Below are 18106 nucleotides of genomic sequence, written 5' to 3' on the forward strand. Positions count from 1 at the left end.
AACAGCCTCTACATATTTACAGAAACTTCTGCAGTTTGGAATTATATACTCATCAGGCCTTTCAGATCAGCCTCTTTCATATAATAACTCCATATATTTGAGGTTTCTACACACCTTACATAATTTGGCATTCGCCTCTTTAGTGTGCTGATACGCTGTTGTTTCTGTGGCACAGTTTATTTCTCTATTTGCCTACTGAAGAACAGCTCTGTTGCTTTTAAGTTTTGACAGGTTAAGACAAAAACTGCCTTGAACATCTGTGTGTAGGGTTTCGTGTGAACATGGGTTTTCAATTCCACTGCCCACTTTCCTTTGAGGGTTCAGCAGTGATAGGCATCCTTTATGAGTCACCCCGGGCACTACTGTCTGGGAGGGTGCAAATAACTAACTTGCTACAAAGGTATGGCACTTTTTACATGTGCAGTGGTCTTGCTTTGATGCCTTTTCTTCCATAATTGTAACAGCTCTCATGAAATGCATTCTAAAAACATGCACAGAAATACACAAGGCCGTCTCAGGTGGAGGGAGTGATAACTCCACTTAGCCACCTCCCTGTGGCTGCCCAAGTTCTCCATGCCTGTCTGCAGTCAGTAGCAATGGCCATTTCTCAAGCACCGGTCTCTCAACACCACCCTCTCCTCAAAAGGTTTCTTTCCTTTCACTTTAGTGATACAGCACTCTCCTGTTCATCTACTGCTTAACTGACACAGGTTTTGTTTCTTTCTTTCTTAATCCCCTTAAATCCTATTCTCGGAGCATGTTGACTTCAGCCTGCACCTTGTCTCTAAGGGATGTCAACTAATCACAGAACTTAAAGTCATCTCTGTGTGATGAACCCTTAGTTTGCATCTTCAGAAAAGATGATTATCAGGAGCTCTGGAAGGAAGAAGCATCCGGTTTTGCATATTTAGTAGGGCCTGCACATGACATAGTTGAGCTAAACTCAATTCTTCCAGACCTAGTTATGTGAACTTACTGAGTGGCTTGTTTGCACTACTTAATGCTCCAGGCCTTTGGAATATGTCAGTGAAACAAGAGAAGAGAAGCAACACTGTCCTTTTCCTCATATGTCTTACAGTCTACGAGATAGCATCACTAGCTCTCTAGTTACTCAAATCAAAGACTGATAGTCATTCTGAGTTTTTCTCTTTTCTTCAGTCTTTCCCTCTAATACATATAAAGTTCTGTAGTGAGTGGTTTGAATAGGAATGGCCCCCATAGGGTTGTATATTTAAATTCTTGTTCACTAGGGGGTAGCACTACCTGAGAGAGATTAGGAGGTGTGGCCTTGTTGAAGGAAGTGTATTACTGAGATGGACTTTGGGGTTTCGAAAACCCAAGCCAGGCCCAGTGTTGCTTTCTTCCTGCTGCCTAAGGTTCTGGATGGTGAACTCTCGGGTACCTCTCCAGCATCATGTCTGCCTGTGTGCCTCACGCCCCACTGTGATGATAATGGACTAAACCTCTGGATTGTAAGCCAGCCCCAATGAAATGCTTTCCTTTTTAAGAGTTGCCGTGGCCATATGTCTTTTCACATTACATCCCGGCTCCCTTCCTGCCAGTGAAAGATAACCAGTCTCTCCTATTTTGTTGGATAGGCCAGGACAGTGTTGCCCATATAATTACTCTGGCTTTCTTTCTTGCTGACAACCCCATCGCTCTTTTAAAAAGGTTACATAGAAAGTCACAGGTTGCCCTAAAGTATTTCTATGCAAACTGTCCTTGGTGGTTCCATTTACCTTTCACACAGTATAGTTTTTATTAAAATGTAAATATTATGATGTCACTCTTTTGCTTAAGATAATCCAGTATGGTCTGGCAAGATGGGTCAGCAGGTATAAATGCTTGCTTTGCAAGCCTGGCAATGTCGGTTCAGTCCCTGACACCCACACGAAAGTAGGAGGAGAAAATGAAACCACTCCAGAGAGATGGCCTCTGATCACACACATGCAGTGCTGACACATGCCCTCCCGCCACATTAACAATAGTAAAAGAGTGCAAACAAAAGTTTTTAGTAACTTCTCATTCCATGAAATCCAAATTTTACATGACTGGGATCCTGCCTGCATCAGTACCACCTCTGATCATATTACTGCCTCCCTGAGACACACAGGCAGACATGGTGCTAAAGAAGTAGCTGAGAGTTTTACATTTTGATCTGAGGGCAACAGAAAGAAAGTGACATGTGGGTGCCTGGTGCCTGGAGAGACCAGAAAAGGGTGTTGGATCCCATGAAACTGAAGTGACAGATGGTTGTGAGCCACTGTGTGGGTGTTGGCAATCAAACCCAGGTCCTCTGCAAGAATATCCAATGCTTGTAACTACTGAACCATCTCTCTAACTCCAATGTTTTTCTTAATCACATTCACCCTCTCCCCAAATGCCTCCCTGCTCTACTCTTCTTCTCTTCCAAACCAACTTAGTATCCTTTAAAAGACTAAACTCATCAAGACTGATGCGTGCTGGACAAATAAACATTCTTTTAGGTGTATCCTCCCACTGGAACATAGCTGACTTAGTTGGGGATACATTCTTAGAGAAAACTGACTCCATTTCTAGTAGCTATCAATTGCCAAGAGCTCCTCAGCTAGGGGTAGCACTTTATGCCCAATTCCCCATTCTGTGCTGGGATTTGGTCTGACTTATGCTTGCACAGACCTTGTGTACACTGAGCTCACATGTGCAACTTTCCTGTGCCCAGAAGACACTGTTTCCTTACTCTCATCTCTCAGCTCTCACTGTATATCCTTTCTGTCTCTCCCCACCACAGCCCCCTCGTTTGCAAAGATCCTAAAGATTTTGGAGAATGAACCATGACACAGATGTCCCATTTAGGGCTGAGCATCCCACAGTCCCTTAGTCTCTGCTCTGATCAGTTGTAGTACGTCTCTCTGTGTTAATTACCATCTGGTACAAAAAGAAGCTTCTCACATGGAGGCTTGACGCATGCGTTAATCATTTCACTCTGGTGATTAAGAACCCAGTGTTTTCCTGATCTCATGCACACAAATCTTGGTTTTATTTTGTAGTGAATCTGAATGGGGCTAACCCGAAGCTAGTGCCTTTCAGACCTGCGGGGCGGCTGATCTCACCTCCTCTGCTGCTCTCCGTTATCCTCAACATTCTTCTCAGTTTGGCCATGCACATCGTAGGCTTCATCCTGGTACAGAAGCAGCCTTGGTATATCACGGAGTGTCACAGGTATCAGCATGGCCTCAAATCTAGCTCCTTGAAGTCTGATTTCTGTCAAGCATCATCTGGCCCAAATGAAGGGAGGCAAAGGAATCTTTACCTTCCAAAGGTGTTAGTTCCCTTAAATCCTTTGGGGGAAATTACTAACAATCATTTGTCCTTTTATTATATGCTTTGGCCTGTGTTGCTTAATAATGAGGGTAGTTAGGGGTTCTAACTTTCATGGTTTGTCCCAATTTAAGAAGCCTGGTTTAAAGTCCAATGAAATGATCAAAATCTTTTCCTTTCAAAACTACCCTGTTCAATAATAAAGTATATGTTACCCCATGTGTTAATGGACAGTTCTTAAGTCTCTAAGAGAAGAATCAGAATTTCTTCTCTACCCCTGTTTCCTTTATATACACGATGGATGAACAGCCTAATGAACAAGTAATGTTGAATCTGCCTATGTATCTACTTACCTACTCATACATACACAATTATAGATCTGTCTGTGCTTATTTTTCCTGTGTCTTCTTTACCAATGAATAATTATGAAATACTGGATGTTTGCTTTTAACAGTGTTAGCCATGGTGACCTGCAGATAGAAAATGTGTTCTGAGAACTCCATTGGCTTTTTTGGTTTTCTTTGTAGTGTCTGTCCAGTGAGAAATGAGAGCGTCTCAGCCTTAACTGCGTCTCCCAATATTCCTGAGAAAACCAGAAGTAACAGCACCTTTGCGAGTTTTGAGAATACTACAATATGGTTTTTGGGAACAATCAACTGTATCATTGTGGCTCTTGTATTCTCTAAAGGAAGACCATTTAGACAGCCCACCTATACAAACTGTGAGTGACACTGTGTGCAAGCTGAGGGACGATCATTAACCATTGCTGATCATTAGAACAGGCATGCTCAGGCCTCTCAGGAAGGAAGCAACTGCCCAATACAGTCTCAGCTAGAGTCCCTTCACTTCTACCCAGAGCTCTGAAAAAACACTACAGCCTCATTTCTCTGTCTCTTTCTTCCCATTAAAGACATTCTTTTTTTTCATACTATGGTTCTACCCAACACTGTCTTTAGGTGATATCTCTTGGGATCAGTCTTAGTTGGGAAGCTCAATGTAAAGACCAGTCTTGTCACCATCTATTAGAATTCACCCTGGGGACATGAGAAGGGTCACAGCCCTCAGCTGGGACTTGGTGTCATGAAGGCTGGTCAGAATGGCATTGTTTAGTGGCAGACTAGGAGTAGGTCTGGGCACAAGGAATCTCAACATACAACACTGTGGAAACTCTTGGGTGGAATAATTTGAGGCAGAGAGGTTCTTTAGGAGAAGTCCACATCCTTCTTAGTCTCTGAGACATATGTTTCTATATTGATACTAACCCTCTAATTGTAAAAATTCAGAAGCACAAATTGAAGGATCAATATCCTCAATATGAAGTTGTTCCAGGAAGATTAATCTTGTCTTTTTCCTCATCGGGATGAAGAAATTGTTGAATGTTCATCTTTATATAATCATAATTTAAAATCTCATGTATTTATGGCATTCTTGGTTTTCCAGAAATGGATTTGAGGCAGAAGCCTTGTATTGAGGCAAAATACCTGAATGTCTTTAAAAGCTTATCAAAGGGACAGCTTGCCATTGTTATTCTATATATATTTATTTATCACCTGTACTAATTGAAACATAACACAGATGTAAAAAAGACCCCCCCTCAAGGACATACACGGAGACTGTAGAGGTGAGACCCATTGCATAGAAATGAGCGCTGTCATCCATTATGCAGTATTTGAATGTAAAAGTCAAGTAAATGTAATCAGCGTTAACCTAGAATATATCAGTCAATAGATGTGATGCTTCCCCCGATGAATTCTCAAAATGATAGCTTGTGTTCTTGTTTCCTCAGATATATTTGTCCTTGTGCTGATTTTACAGATGGGCGTATGTCTTTTCATTCTATTTGCGGATATCCCAGAGTTGCATAGGCGTTTGGACGTAAGTATCCTCTCTGGAAGATGATGATGTCAGTATTTTTGTCACCAGCCCCCGATAGCAGGTCACTGTTGTACTGACAGGTGCTCTCGACACTGGCTATGTACTTTGGAAAAGGCAGAATTTAAAAGAGTGCTGAATTATATCTATTTTTTACTCAAGCTAATCAGGAAATCAGACTGCATCAAGTGTTACACTGTGGGACTAAACATAGCCTTAGAACAAGAATTGAGTCAGTTTTCATTGAAAACAAAATCCCCTGAAAGATTGGTAAAAAATTGGCTTATACATGCCTTGCTTTCAAAATGCTGTTTAAGGAAACAAATTTTTTTTTGCCTGCAACAGTCTTTAGATTAATTCTCAAATCTGTACTTACTTTTAAAAACCATGCTTTTCTGTACTTTCATAGTTATATTTGAAAAGGTGCTGTCACAGAGCCTCACTCATCTATCTCAAGGTCACTCTCTCTTACATTTTAAAAACATAACTGGAAATAATTTTGAAATCCTACAAGATATCATAATCTTACCTATTCAAGTGAGGGAAAGTATATATATGATATATACTTATATGTATACATATATGTATATGTGTATATATGTATATATGACTCTCACAGACTGGCACAGTGGCAGAATAAAGGGGGTGTGGTTTTGTTTGGTGAGAACTTGTGTGGAGTCTGTGACAGCAGGACTACAAAAGATAATACAAAGAGGCATTATTCAGTTTAAAACCAAGCCTTTTTATTAAGTAAATATGGGCCTATTTTAGAAAATGTGGAATATTCAGGCAAGGAAAATTATAACATTATTATTCTTCCACCTTTTAAAATTCATGTACTGCAAATGGGCTTTGCCTCAAATTTGTGAAGTTTATTATGAATTGAATCATGCTGTTTTACACCCTAAACGTGTGTGTGTGTGTGTGTTACAAACAAATACATTCAAATGGTTTAAAAGTTTTTAAAAATGTAAGTACAGTAAAATATCCTTTCCAACCTAGCTTTCCTCTGGAAGCAACATATGGCATTGGTTTATTTTTTAATTTTTTAAATTTTTTAATTTTTACATATTTTTACACTTTATTTTTTACATATGCAGAGAAGTACGTGTATTTCTTTTCTTTTTTTTTTTTTATTGGATGATTTATTTACATTTCCTATGTTGTCCCCTTACCCCATCCCCCACCACCCCCTCGGAACCCCCAATCCCCTCGCCCCTCCTCCTTCTTCTCTGTGGATGTAACCTCTATCTACACCCCCCCACTCCCACCTCCCCACCCTCAAAATTCCCACCCCCTGGGGCATCCAGCCTTCATGAGGTCAAGGTTCTCTTCTTCCACCTATGCCCAGCAGGGCCCTCCACTTTTACATATTCAGCTGAAGCCCTGGATCCCCCCCTAAGTGCTCCCAGGCTGGTGGTTTAGACCCTGGGAGCTGTGGTTGGTTGGTATTGTTGCTCTCCTCATGGTGCCACAAACCCTTTCAGCTCCTTCAGTCTTCACTCTAACTCCTCTATTGAGAACCCCATGATCAGTTCAATGGCTAGTTGTGAGCATCTGCCTCTGAATATGTCTGACTCTTGAAGGCCTCTGAGGAGATATCCATATCAGGCTCTTATCAGCATGCACTTCCTGTCTTCCACATCAGCATCTACCTTTGGTGATTGCACATGGGATAGATACTCAGGTGGGGTGGTCTTGAGACGGCGCCTCCTTCAGTTTCTGTCCCTCACTTTGTCTCCATATTTGCTCCCTTGAGTATTTTGTTGCTCCTTCTAAGAAGGACCGAATCACCCTCACTTGGTCTTCCTTCTTTATGGGCTTCATGTGGCCTGTGAGTTGCATCTTGGGCATTTCAAGGTTCTAGGCTAATATCCAATAATCAGTGAGTGAATACCATGTGTCTTCTTTTGTGATTGGCTTACCTCACTCAGGATGATAATTTTTAGTTCCATCCATTTACCTAGGAACCTCTCGAATTCATTGTTTTTAATAGCTGAGTAATACTCCATTGTGTAAATATACCACATTTTTTGAATCCATTCCTCAGTTGAAGGACATCTGGGTTCTTTCCAGCTCCTGGCTATTATAAATAAGGCTGCTATGAACATAGTTGAGCATATGTCCTTGTTATATGTTCGAGCATCTTCTGGGTATATGCCTAGGAGTGGTATAGCTGGATCCTCGGGTAATGCTATGTCCAATTTTCTGAGGAACCGCCAGACTGATTTCCAAAGTGGTTGCACCATCTTGCAGTCCCACCAACAATGGAGGAGTGTTCCTCTTGTACGTGTATTTCTTATGTGTGTGAATCTTCTCCCACATTTTTACACAATGGTAGCAAACTACTCCATTTGTCATCAACTAGGAGATGTTGATGACAAAGTGGGATGTGCTATGCAAGAAATCTATTTATTGTAGGAGATATCCATGGGAGGAAAGATCAAAAGCCAGGGAGAGTGAGGAGAGGTCTCAGACCACCGTGAAGACCAAACCCAGCGTGGTGGAGAGGGGAGGAGGAGGGCCCTAGGAGAAGCATCTCAGTCCACACTGATTTAAGGAATAAGCTGAGACCATCCATCAGGGGTGCCCGGCATCTTAGAGAAGAGAGCCTCTCCAGAATCCATGCTCTTCTTACTTTGAGGCCATGTGTAGCCCATGGGAAGTGCAGCTTTGGGGTGGAGGTTGCCGTAGATGTTGAGTATACTGTTTGGGATGGTCAATATTTATCTTCTCAGCAGCGGGAGATCTGAGTGGAACATTTTCATAGCTGTGTGTATTTATCTTCCCAGCAGCAGGAGAGCTGAGTGGAACGTTTTCATAGCTGTTATAACAACATACACAGTCCTGTACCTTATTTCTTTCATGTAATGGTGTACTTTGGTAATTGTGCCATACTAGGACATAAGCCTTCCTTATTATTTTTAATTATAACATAATATTTTACTGTATATTTACATTAGATTTCATGGTATAGATTGTTTATATATCATAACTTATATGCAATCCCCTAATAACTAACATGTAACTGTTTCTAATTTGTTGCCCTTAAAAAGACACAGAAGAAGAACCATGAACAAATCTTTTCAGTCATGTACAAGTATATGCCAGGAGTAAATTCCTAGAAATGGATTTTAAATAATTTAGAGAACATCGTTCTCCATAGGATTGTATCAGTTTTTACTCCTATCAGCATATGAGACATTACATAAGACATGTAGTACACAACAGAGCTTACTTGGCTTCTCCATCCATCTGTCTATCCACCCACCCACCCATCCATCCATTTATCTATCCATCCACTTATCATTTATCCATCCATCATCGATCCATCCATCTACCATTCATTCATCCATCAATCTATTTATCCATCTATCCATCCATCCATCCATCATCCATCTATCTATCACCCATTCATCCAACCATCATTTGTCTATCCATCCATCCATCTATCCATCTATCCATCCATTTATCCATCCATCCATCCATCCATCCATCCATCCATCCATCCATCCATCATCCATCCATCCATCCATCCATCATCCATCTATCCATCTATCCATCCATCCATTCATCCATCCATTAGTTCATTAGAATTTACATATCAGGCACTGTGCCTGAGGAGGGGTTGGAGGAAGGCAGAGGAAGTATGGAAAGACCTTGATTTAGCTTTGATGCACCTTTGGCTAGTACCTTCATGAGGGCACAGAGTGTGCTGTTATAGGCAAAGCCCTGAAAGAGCAGCCCTGACTTAGTACTCCAAGGGAGGGCTTGGATGAAGAGAAACATGGCACTGGAGGACAGAAGGCCACATTGTGACAGTGGAGGTTTCTCACAGGTGTCCTCAGAGATGTCTGGGAATAAAGTGACATTCCTGAATTCCCTCTTCAAAATAACAATAACAAAAATACCCTATGTGGATAAAAAGAGTTTACTATTATTTATTTTCATTTTAAAATGACCAAAATGAGTGAGTAAATGTAGAAATTTTAGGTAAAAGAAACTAAGAGAGAAAGAAAAAATATTCACAATTCACAAATGAACATCAGTTTTCTACACTTACTTATAAGTTCTTTAGTTCTTTATGTATACATAAAAGTATATGTATGCAATATATACTATATGCACATGTCATTTCTATTCTATGGGATGATGTAGGTGCTAGGAACTGAACTGTCAAGCCTTTGAAAGAAGTGCTCTTGCCCCTGAACCATCGCTTGTGCGTGCGTGCGTGAGTGTGTGTGTGTGTGTGTGTGTGTATGTGTTTGCTGTGATGTATAGCCTATACAACTATCCACAGTCAGCATGGAAACTTTTTCCAGCATCTCTGTTCTAAGACTATGTGTGCTTCATCTTCTGTCAGCTGCTCTGCACTCCTGTCCTGTGGAGAGTCTACATTCTCATCATGATCAGCTGCAACTTTGTTGTGTCGCTTGCTGTGGAGGTAAGTGCCCTCAGGCTGTCTTCTGTGTGTGTGAGTGAGGCTCAGTTCTTTAGCAGTTTGGGAATGGAGCAACTTTAATGTGCAAAGACTCAGCTCTGTGATAGTCCTTCCTTCCCAGGATGCGCAAGGGCTCTGCACAACGTGCAGTATCTCTTCTCTGGTGAGAAAACATGCAATCGTTTTTCTTGTCTGTAAAATGTAGTAGGGAGGATGAATTCATGTTCTTTAAGGGTCTATTCATTCTTAAAATTCCCCATTATAGGCGAAAATAGAATTCACATTTTAAAATTGAGATATAATTTGTGCACTATAAAACTCACCATTTTAAAGTATCAATAGTTTTTATTATAGTTGCTGAGTGTGCAAACATCAACACTACTTAGTTCAAGCACCATACCACCTCCCCTCAAAAAATCCTGCAACCCATTAGCAATTGATTTTCATTCTCTTACCCTCCACCTTAACAGTCACAAACACACATTCTGCCTCCATGGACTTTCCTGTTTGCGACATTTCCTATCAATAAAATCATTCTGTATGTGGCTTTGTTTTGTTTTTTTGTTTTGTCTTCAGTTTTGAAGACTGAACTCAGGGTCTTGTACATGCTAGATAAGCACTCTACCATTGACTTTATTATTACTACTTTTATTTTTGTCACCATTCCTTTATTATTATTATATAATCTCCCTTCTTCAAAGCCTGGTATTGGAAGGCAGTACCTAATCAAGGGATCGATAAAGCAGAGGAGAAATGTCAGGTTCTGTCTGTCTCCAATTTGCTTTGAATTGTAGAACTTATGTGTTTCAGCAACTGGGGTATTCACAGTGGGCAGTGAGTTCCTTACAACCTGACCTCTCAGCTAGTACTGTGCTGATAGAGTCCCCAAGAACATACCATCCTGTGTAGAGCAGTGGTTGGAGGAAGACCAAAACACATCGTCAGGGCACTGGAGCCTCTCTCTTCAGGCCAAACTAGAGTATGCCAAAGCAGAGTAGGCATCATGCTCACCTGGCAGGCTTGATGAAATGGGAAGCGCTGATTACCAAGCCCCCCTCCCACTGTATCCGGCTCAGTAGGTGTAGATTAAGTCTGAGTCTGTGCATCCAACAGGTAGCCAGAGGATTCTACTGTGTTGGGTTCAGACAACCCACTGTGAAAACACTATGCTAAGCCATAATTCTCCAAAGCAACTAAATTGATGTGAGTGTACTATGACTGAATTGCAGAAGGGGGATCCCCACCATTTAAAGCCATGGTGCTTCTCAACCTTCCTAATGCTGTGACCCTTAAATACAGTTCCTCATGCTGTGATGATCTTCCCCATGGTAAAGTTATTTCATTGCCACATCATAACTGTAATTTTGTTACTGTTATGAATCATAATGTAAATATCTGATATGTGACCCTGGGGTAGTGACCTCTATGTTGAGAACCACTGGTTTAAAGGGTAATCCCATGTAGAAACCGTGTTGACTGTGCTTTCCATTTGGAACATATTTCTCCATATCTGCATGTTGACATTCTGTTCCTTCCTCTGTGGCACTGGTGCCGGACTGACCTTTTCATGAATCTTTTCTGATCCTTTGGTTTGCTAGGCAACTAGCAAAACTCACTAAGTACAGTTTAAATAGCAAAGATATTTATATTGATTTGGGAACCAGACTCGAGGTGGACACTTCAGGACTCTCATGAGTTAGACAAAGGTCTGTACCTTCAGTACTATCAGCCTTAGCTTTTATGTGTCCTGTTCAGGTGTCTACCTCAGTGTGTGTGTGTGTGTGTGTGTGATATAGCCATTCATGGGCAGAAAGAAAACAGGGGAAGTACTCACAGACTTTTATTTCCTCAACTATTTTCAGAAAACACAAGTTTTCCTATGGTCCATTAGCAGATGTCTTCATATGTCACATTAGTTAGGACTGTCTCATTCTTTACTGAGTACAAGGTAAGGGAATCCATGCTCTGAGAGGTTAGCTTAGGCTGTTTGTCTGTTTTTGTTTTTGCTTTTCAGATGGGTGGATAAGGAAGCTGAATGGTTACCAAGTGTCAAAGCCTGTCATAATGTCCTAGCAAGAAGCCCTTCTCTAGTTGATATGATTGCAGCAAAAGGCATAAGCTCAGACAATCCTTCTGGTGTGAAGCCTGGCTTCAGCTCCTTCTTGCTGTCTGACTTTGGACAAATTGTTCTGTTTCATTAGGTTTACTCCTTCTGCTATAAAAAGTTACTAGTAATCATACCTTATTATATGTGTGTATATATATAAATATATATATGTTGTATATTGTATATATACCATATATATGCACATATATTTATATGTGATATATATCTTATATGTATGTGATATATATATGATTTATACCACACATACACACATATATACCATATATATCATAGATATGTACATGTATGTATATATACCATAGATGTATCATGTATATGTATGGTATATGTGTGACATATTTACATATATGTGTATATATGTATATCTGTATCATATATATGGTGTATATATATGTATGTATACACATGTACATGTATATATACATATTGTACATGACATATATGTGATATACATGAGATATACCATTATGCCATATATACACCATATGTGCACATACATGCTTATATACATATACATGTGCATAGACATATTTACATATATACGTATAAATATGGAGAGAGAGAGACTAAAATGTGAGCAGTGAGAAGCACATACTAGGTGTTTAATAACATAAGCCTCTCCAGGTATGGTTTTACTGCTTATCTGTAATCCTAGAACTTGGAAGGCTGTGGTAGGAAGATCAAGTTTGACGCTAGTCTGGACTGTGTGGGGATATTCATTCTCAGAAGTCCAAACCTAAACAAACCAATTAAAAATAAACAAGAGCCCTCAAATGCATATAGAAACAAACACAACAAAAACCAGCGTAAACAGTAAGCCATCATCATCTCCTGTGCCACTTACCATTCCTTACTTTGTTTCTGTCCATCTTTCAGTCATGCCTTTATACATTTGTTCTTTCCACAACAGTCATTGACCCCTAGGTCAATATCCTAGGGCAATTTTCCAGGATAAAGGTAACAGAGGGGTGAATCCCACTATCTGTGTGAGGTTAGCACACACACACACACACACACACACACACACACACTAGTTATTTGTGTGTCAATAGCCTCTCTTTCTTGCCATTAAGCTTTTCTAGCAAGAACTTGTGTTAGTAGCTATTGCATTTAAAATCCTGCTTTGTTTTAGTAGGAGTTGGGTAAGAGCCATTTAAATAAATATCAGAAATGACCTTATTCATGCCCAGCCATTGGGATGGGTAACTGATCTCAAAAGCTAGGCATCTTCTTCGGTTCCCATGTTGAGTGAGAAGTGGTGATACACATTTACATGTTTATTGTGGGTTGCCAGTATCTTCTAAATTGAGAAATAGCATCAGGGAGCAGGAGCTTTCACCAGAAACACCTTCCCCATGGCATCCAGTTGTTTAGTAACCCCTTTCTCTGTGGTCAGCTGGTGCCTAGGGATAGAGTAGTGAGTCTTTGGTAGAGGGCTATTATAATTGAGAATGACAGGTGCTACGTTGTCCTGCCTCATGTGGTGAGTGAGAGTAAGAGAGTAGGCACAGGCTGCTAAGGACTCAGCAGGATGTCTTTCCTTAGGTGGCTCTGTATATACACTCTGTTCAGGATATATAAAGGAATTCTGAATGAGCTGAGCTGCTCATCATCCTGACCAGGGCAGGTTTAGCTAAACATAGTCCCAACAGTTTTCTCATGGTGGACAGGTATGATGGCTAGCTACTGGTGCAGAGTTTAAAGTATTTGCTGAGTCCTCACTCTAATCTTACCTCTAATGCTAATCTTGGCCCAGAAGCCAAACAAACCTGAGCGAGACTTTACTATGTGAGTCTCATGCCATGCCTGCTCAGAAGCATGGGAGCTCATATGAATAGCTTTAGTCATGCCCATCTTCCTTTTTACTGTGCATGCATGTGTATGCACATGCATACTTAAGAGCTGAGTAGTCAGCTGGAAAAGCTTACGTAAAATTCTTTTAAAGAACTGGATTCTCATCAAAGCTTCACTGTTGCTTCTAGCTATGCATTTAATTTACAAGGCAGAATCACAAGGCAGATCATCCAGCAGGACATCAGCTGTTCTTTGGAGAATGACAAGCAAGGAGGTATAAGTAGTCACACTAGGCATAAGGAGGAAAATTCCACACAACATGAAGATCCACATCTCATTTTTCGTGTAATTTGTTTGAAGTAATGCTAAGGTTCCCTTCACCTGCTATATTTATAAACTTTCAGTGACCCTGCCTTCTTGCAGTCCAAAGTGTTTGTGAAAAGAGCTACCATTTTTCCGTTCTGGGAAAGTAGACTAGGTCTGTCTGGTAAGCACTGGGGTTGCCCAGAAGCTGAAGATGGCTCTCTGAGTCTTAATTTCTGCCTAGAAGCCTCCCATTGTTCAGAAAAAAGATTCTGGCAAGGTATGCTGCCAAGTCCAGCCTTGACACAGGATCGGGGTTCTCAACTGGAAGCAGGGATATCTGAAAGGTGTGTAAGAAAACACACGGGAAACTTTTATGGGTACAAACTAACAGGCAAGTTTCAAGGCTCTCTCTCTCTCTCTCTCTCTCTCTCTCTCTCTCTCTCTCTCTCTCTGTCTGTCTTTCAGCTTAAGGCTGTGCCCACTTTGGCTCCCTACACACCACACACACACACACACACACACACACACACACACACACAGTGCTCTCTCTTCACTCACACACACACTCTCTCACCTTTAACTTGTCCTAGTCTTTTATTGTTACTCCAAAAAGTAGGTAGTCAGAAAGACTTGTATAATCATTACCAAGTGTATCAAGTTCAAAAGAGTGATCACATCTCACAAAGAATTAAGAATTACAATTGTTCCCTACTTTCAAGCTTCCTCTATTCCCAGGCCTGTGGCCAAAATAATAATTGCAAACTTCTCATTATTTAAACTTTTAACTTATACGTCAGAGCTCAGAGCTCTGAGGTCAGCTGCATGTGGGTTCCTGTGAAGCTCTAATGATAAATGACATGAGTAAAGCTGCCAGGCAGTGGCAAGAAAGAGCCAGGTTAACCCTTAACTTAGCAGTTCCGCTAGCTTTCTGCTTCTGCACATTGCACACAATGACTCTATAGCTTTATTCCTTTCTGAATTAAAGGATCCTGTGTTTGTATTCCTTTATTCCATTTGATTATATCTCTTATACTAGTGATTTTCATAGTTCCAATAAATTTCTTCACTTTCTGGTAATGGACCCTGTATGACTCTAGCAATAAGTGGCTCTGTCTCATTTTCTAATAATTTCTTCAAACTTTCTTTGAAAGTCAAACATTAATCTGAAACTATCATTGTGCAGTTATTGCATTGTTTCCAAGATGAGAACACACAGCATGCACCTGAGCCATTAGGACTGTGCTGTTCTGTGTCCTATGCCTCAGTTTTTAATCTTTAAGAATCATTACATCAAGGAACAAACATCTAGTTTCACAGAATTCACCAGAGTAGAAGGAGAAAGAAATAGGAAAGTCAGATATAATAGAATAATTATGCACACCAAGGCCATCTGAAAAGCAGTCACCCACAAATGAAATCTGTATAGCCATTGTCCAGGGCTAAGGTTAAGAGAAATGGGAACAACTTTTTTTTCTTTTTCTTACAAATGAGCTGCTCAGGAGCTTCTGCGATGACGCCATCCAGGCCTACTTCAGGTAGTTCCTTATTTCTGAAGGCTGATCCCCTTGAGGGATGTGTCTCCTGCTTCTCAGGGTCCCAGACACCATCTACGCCATATTACGCTATCTCCAGCAGTGTGCTTCTTAGCATTACTATGGACAATGAATCTCAAGTAACAAAAATAGGCAGGTTTTAGGAAACTACATCTTCCATAGTTCCCCATTAAGGCAGTTTACAAAAGATATACTGGGTGGACACCAAAAATCAGTTATTTTTGTCAGGTTCTTGTTTTCTGTTATAAAAATATCTGAGATACTCAACTTTTGGAAAAAATATGATAAAATGGAACAACACACACACACACACACACACACACAGTAACCTTTTCTGTTATTTGTCTTATAAGTAGTTTCACTTAAGCTTCAGACTAACCCATGGAATGAAGTGGCAGTCCAAAATGTTTGTAATTAATTTTTTGTATGTGTATGGGTTTTTTTCCTGAACGTGTATCTGTGTACTGTGTGCATGTGGTACCCTAGAAGGACAAAAGAGGACTTCAGATCCTCTGGAACTGGAGCTACAATGGTTGTCATCTGCCATGTGGTGCTGGGGATTGAACTCTGGTCCTTGACAAGAGCAACCAACAGCCAGTGCTCCTAACTGCTAAGCTGTCTCTCCAGCCCCAAATGTTTTTACAAAAGGCATCACTCTTATACTACTAAAAATGCACTTTAGTGATGGCAAAACATGTGCAAGCAGGGCCTCTACACACAACCAGTAGTTAAAACAGTAGTTCAGAAGGGCAGGGAAAGGGTGCCAACCCTGCCCTATCCTGTCCTGTCCTGTCCTGCTCTGCCCTGCCCTACCTTGCCCTGCCTTGCCCTGCCTTGCCCTGCCTTGCCCTTCCTTGCCCTGCCTTGCCCTGTCTTGCCCTGCCTTGCCCTGCCTTGCCCTGCCTTGCCCTGCCTTGCCCTGCCTTGCCCTGCCTTGCCCTGCCTTGCCCTGCCTTGCTCTGCCCTGCCTGGACTGTATAATCCTTACATACAAGGAAGGGATTATTATTTCTAACCCAACAGGCTCAGGTCATCTTCTTCAGTGGTGGGAATTGGACACAGGTCTCAGACTAATGTCCTGGCCACAGTCATAGTTATGAAATGAATCTATATCTCTCCAACCCCAAGACTGAAGCCAGTCTCTCGGTGTTGTAGCCCTGTGCTCGTGGCTAGCAGCGCCTTGCTGAAGAGCATCAAAGGCACATTGTGCATCTGTCCACATACCCAGTTCTATGAAATGCTAAGCATTTGACAAAATGCCATTTTAATAGGCACAAAGCTAGATGTGGGATGGTATGAAATATAGAATTTGAATGATCTTAAATTTAATTTAGATGTGAGATTCCCAAGAACTATCTTTGAAGTAGGCTGCTTCCAGCTTAACCCCCTACCCCCACCCCTAGGTTTTTGAAAGTACTTCCATCCAGCTGAGTTCCTTAAGTAGGAAAGTTTAGGAATGTAGCTGCAAAACTACTTAATATTTGCTTAGGTCGAAGAATTTTGTTAAGCTGAATCTAAACAAACCCTGAAACAGTGTCTGATTATGATCTATGGAACTCAGTTAGGTAACTCAAATCACAAAATGATTTATCTTTTATCTTTCAGAAGGCCATTATTGAAAACCGAGCTCTGTGGATAGCAGTCAAGAGATGTTTTGGCTATCAATCAAAAAGCCAATATCGGATATGGCAGAGGAACTTGGCAAATGATTCAAGCTGGCCTCCACTAAACCAAACCTCCTACTCTGACATGCAGGGGGTGTCCTACAGCAATCCTGTGTTTGAGAGTAATGAGGAGCAACTTTGAAGAAAAGCGATATCTAAACAGTTATCATAAGGAAGATAAAAAAGAACCTGTTTCAGAGACATTAAAGCAGTTTGACTCTTAATACTATTGGTTGGAGTTTGGGGACTGAACTCCCAACTCCTGGTGACAAGTTAAATTTGCTCCACTGGAGTCTATGGAGCACAATGGAGTCCCCAGAAGATGACTTTCCTCCTGGCTTCTGATACATTGGTGACACCTATTGAACGAAGAATGGAGCAAGGGTTGCAATGGGCCAAAAGTTTGGCAGATATCAGAAGGAAAACATATCTTCTTAGAATAATTCTCAAAAAAATAAAAATGAAATGGTGGAAGGTCATGCAGTGTTTGTTCATAGAGTGGTAACACATTGAGTTTTGAATCGTCGCTTGGTGGAAAAACTAAAACAAGAGAAACATCCTCTAGTCTCCTCTGCCTGGTTTCAGATTCATGCCTCCCTTCTCCTTCTGGTCTTGCTCTGCAACAACACACACACCTTCATCTCAGTGGCTTAAGGTTCTAGAGCTCTTCTCTTGTTTCAGGATTCTGGAACGGCTGTCCCCAGGGTGATGATAATTTCCAAGTGATGACTGTTCCATTAAAGCACAGGGACTTTATGTTCACCAGAGCAGGGAAAGGAAGTGCTGGAGACATTGTGTGTGTGTGTGTGTGTGTGTATTTCACCCTCAAAGCAGCATCTAACATCCTGCTCTCATCCTGTTAGTGTCCTAGGAGCTGAGGAGTTTGTTGTCTCTTATATCTAAAATTCAATAAGACCTATGACTAAATAGGTCCTCTGCTTAGATGGGCCTCACACTTGTTTAATACTGCGCTGTTTCTATTTTATAAATTTTGAGGCTCTACTTTCCCTACTTTCAGGCTCCACAGTGATATATATATGCTTATTTA

At 41.0% G+C, this 18106-nt stretch overlaps 1 protein-coding gene across 2 annotated transcripts in view; it reads left to right on the forward strand.

Annotated features, from left to right (window-relative positions):
* The window catches only part of Atp13a4 (ATPase 13A4), a 124449-nt gene extending 106912 nt beyond the window's left edge, over window positions 1–17537 (forward strand). Inside the window, exons 26-30 of one of the 2 annotated variants that reach the window (XM_028753771.1) lie at window positions 3030–3201; window positions 3828–4021; window positions 5087–5175; window positions 9536–9616; window positions 17000–17537. In XM_028753771.1, coding sequence (XP_028609604.1) covers window positions 3030–3201; window positions 3828–4021; window positions 5087–5175; window positions 9536–9616; window positions 17000–17200 — 737 coding nt within the window. In that variant the 3' untranslated portion in view covers window positions 17201–17537. The remainder of the gene's footprint in view (window positions 1–3029; window positions 3202–3827; window positions 4022–5086; window positions 5176–9535; window positions 9617–16999) is intronic. The other variant, XM_028753772.1, reaches the window with a different exon arrangement.
* Window positions 17538–18106: the final 569 nt, after the last annotated feature.

The sequence above is a fragment of the Grammomys surdaster genome, unplaced genomic scaffold (genome assembly GCF_004785775.1).
Source record: "Grammomys surdaster isolate TR1022 unplaced genomic scaffold, NIH_TR_1.0 125956, whole genome shotgun sequence".
Lineage (NCBI taxonomy): Eukaryota > Metazoa > Chordata > Mammalia > Rodentia > Muridae > Grammomys > Grammomys surdaster.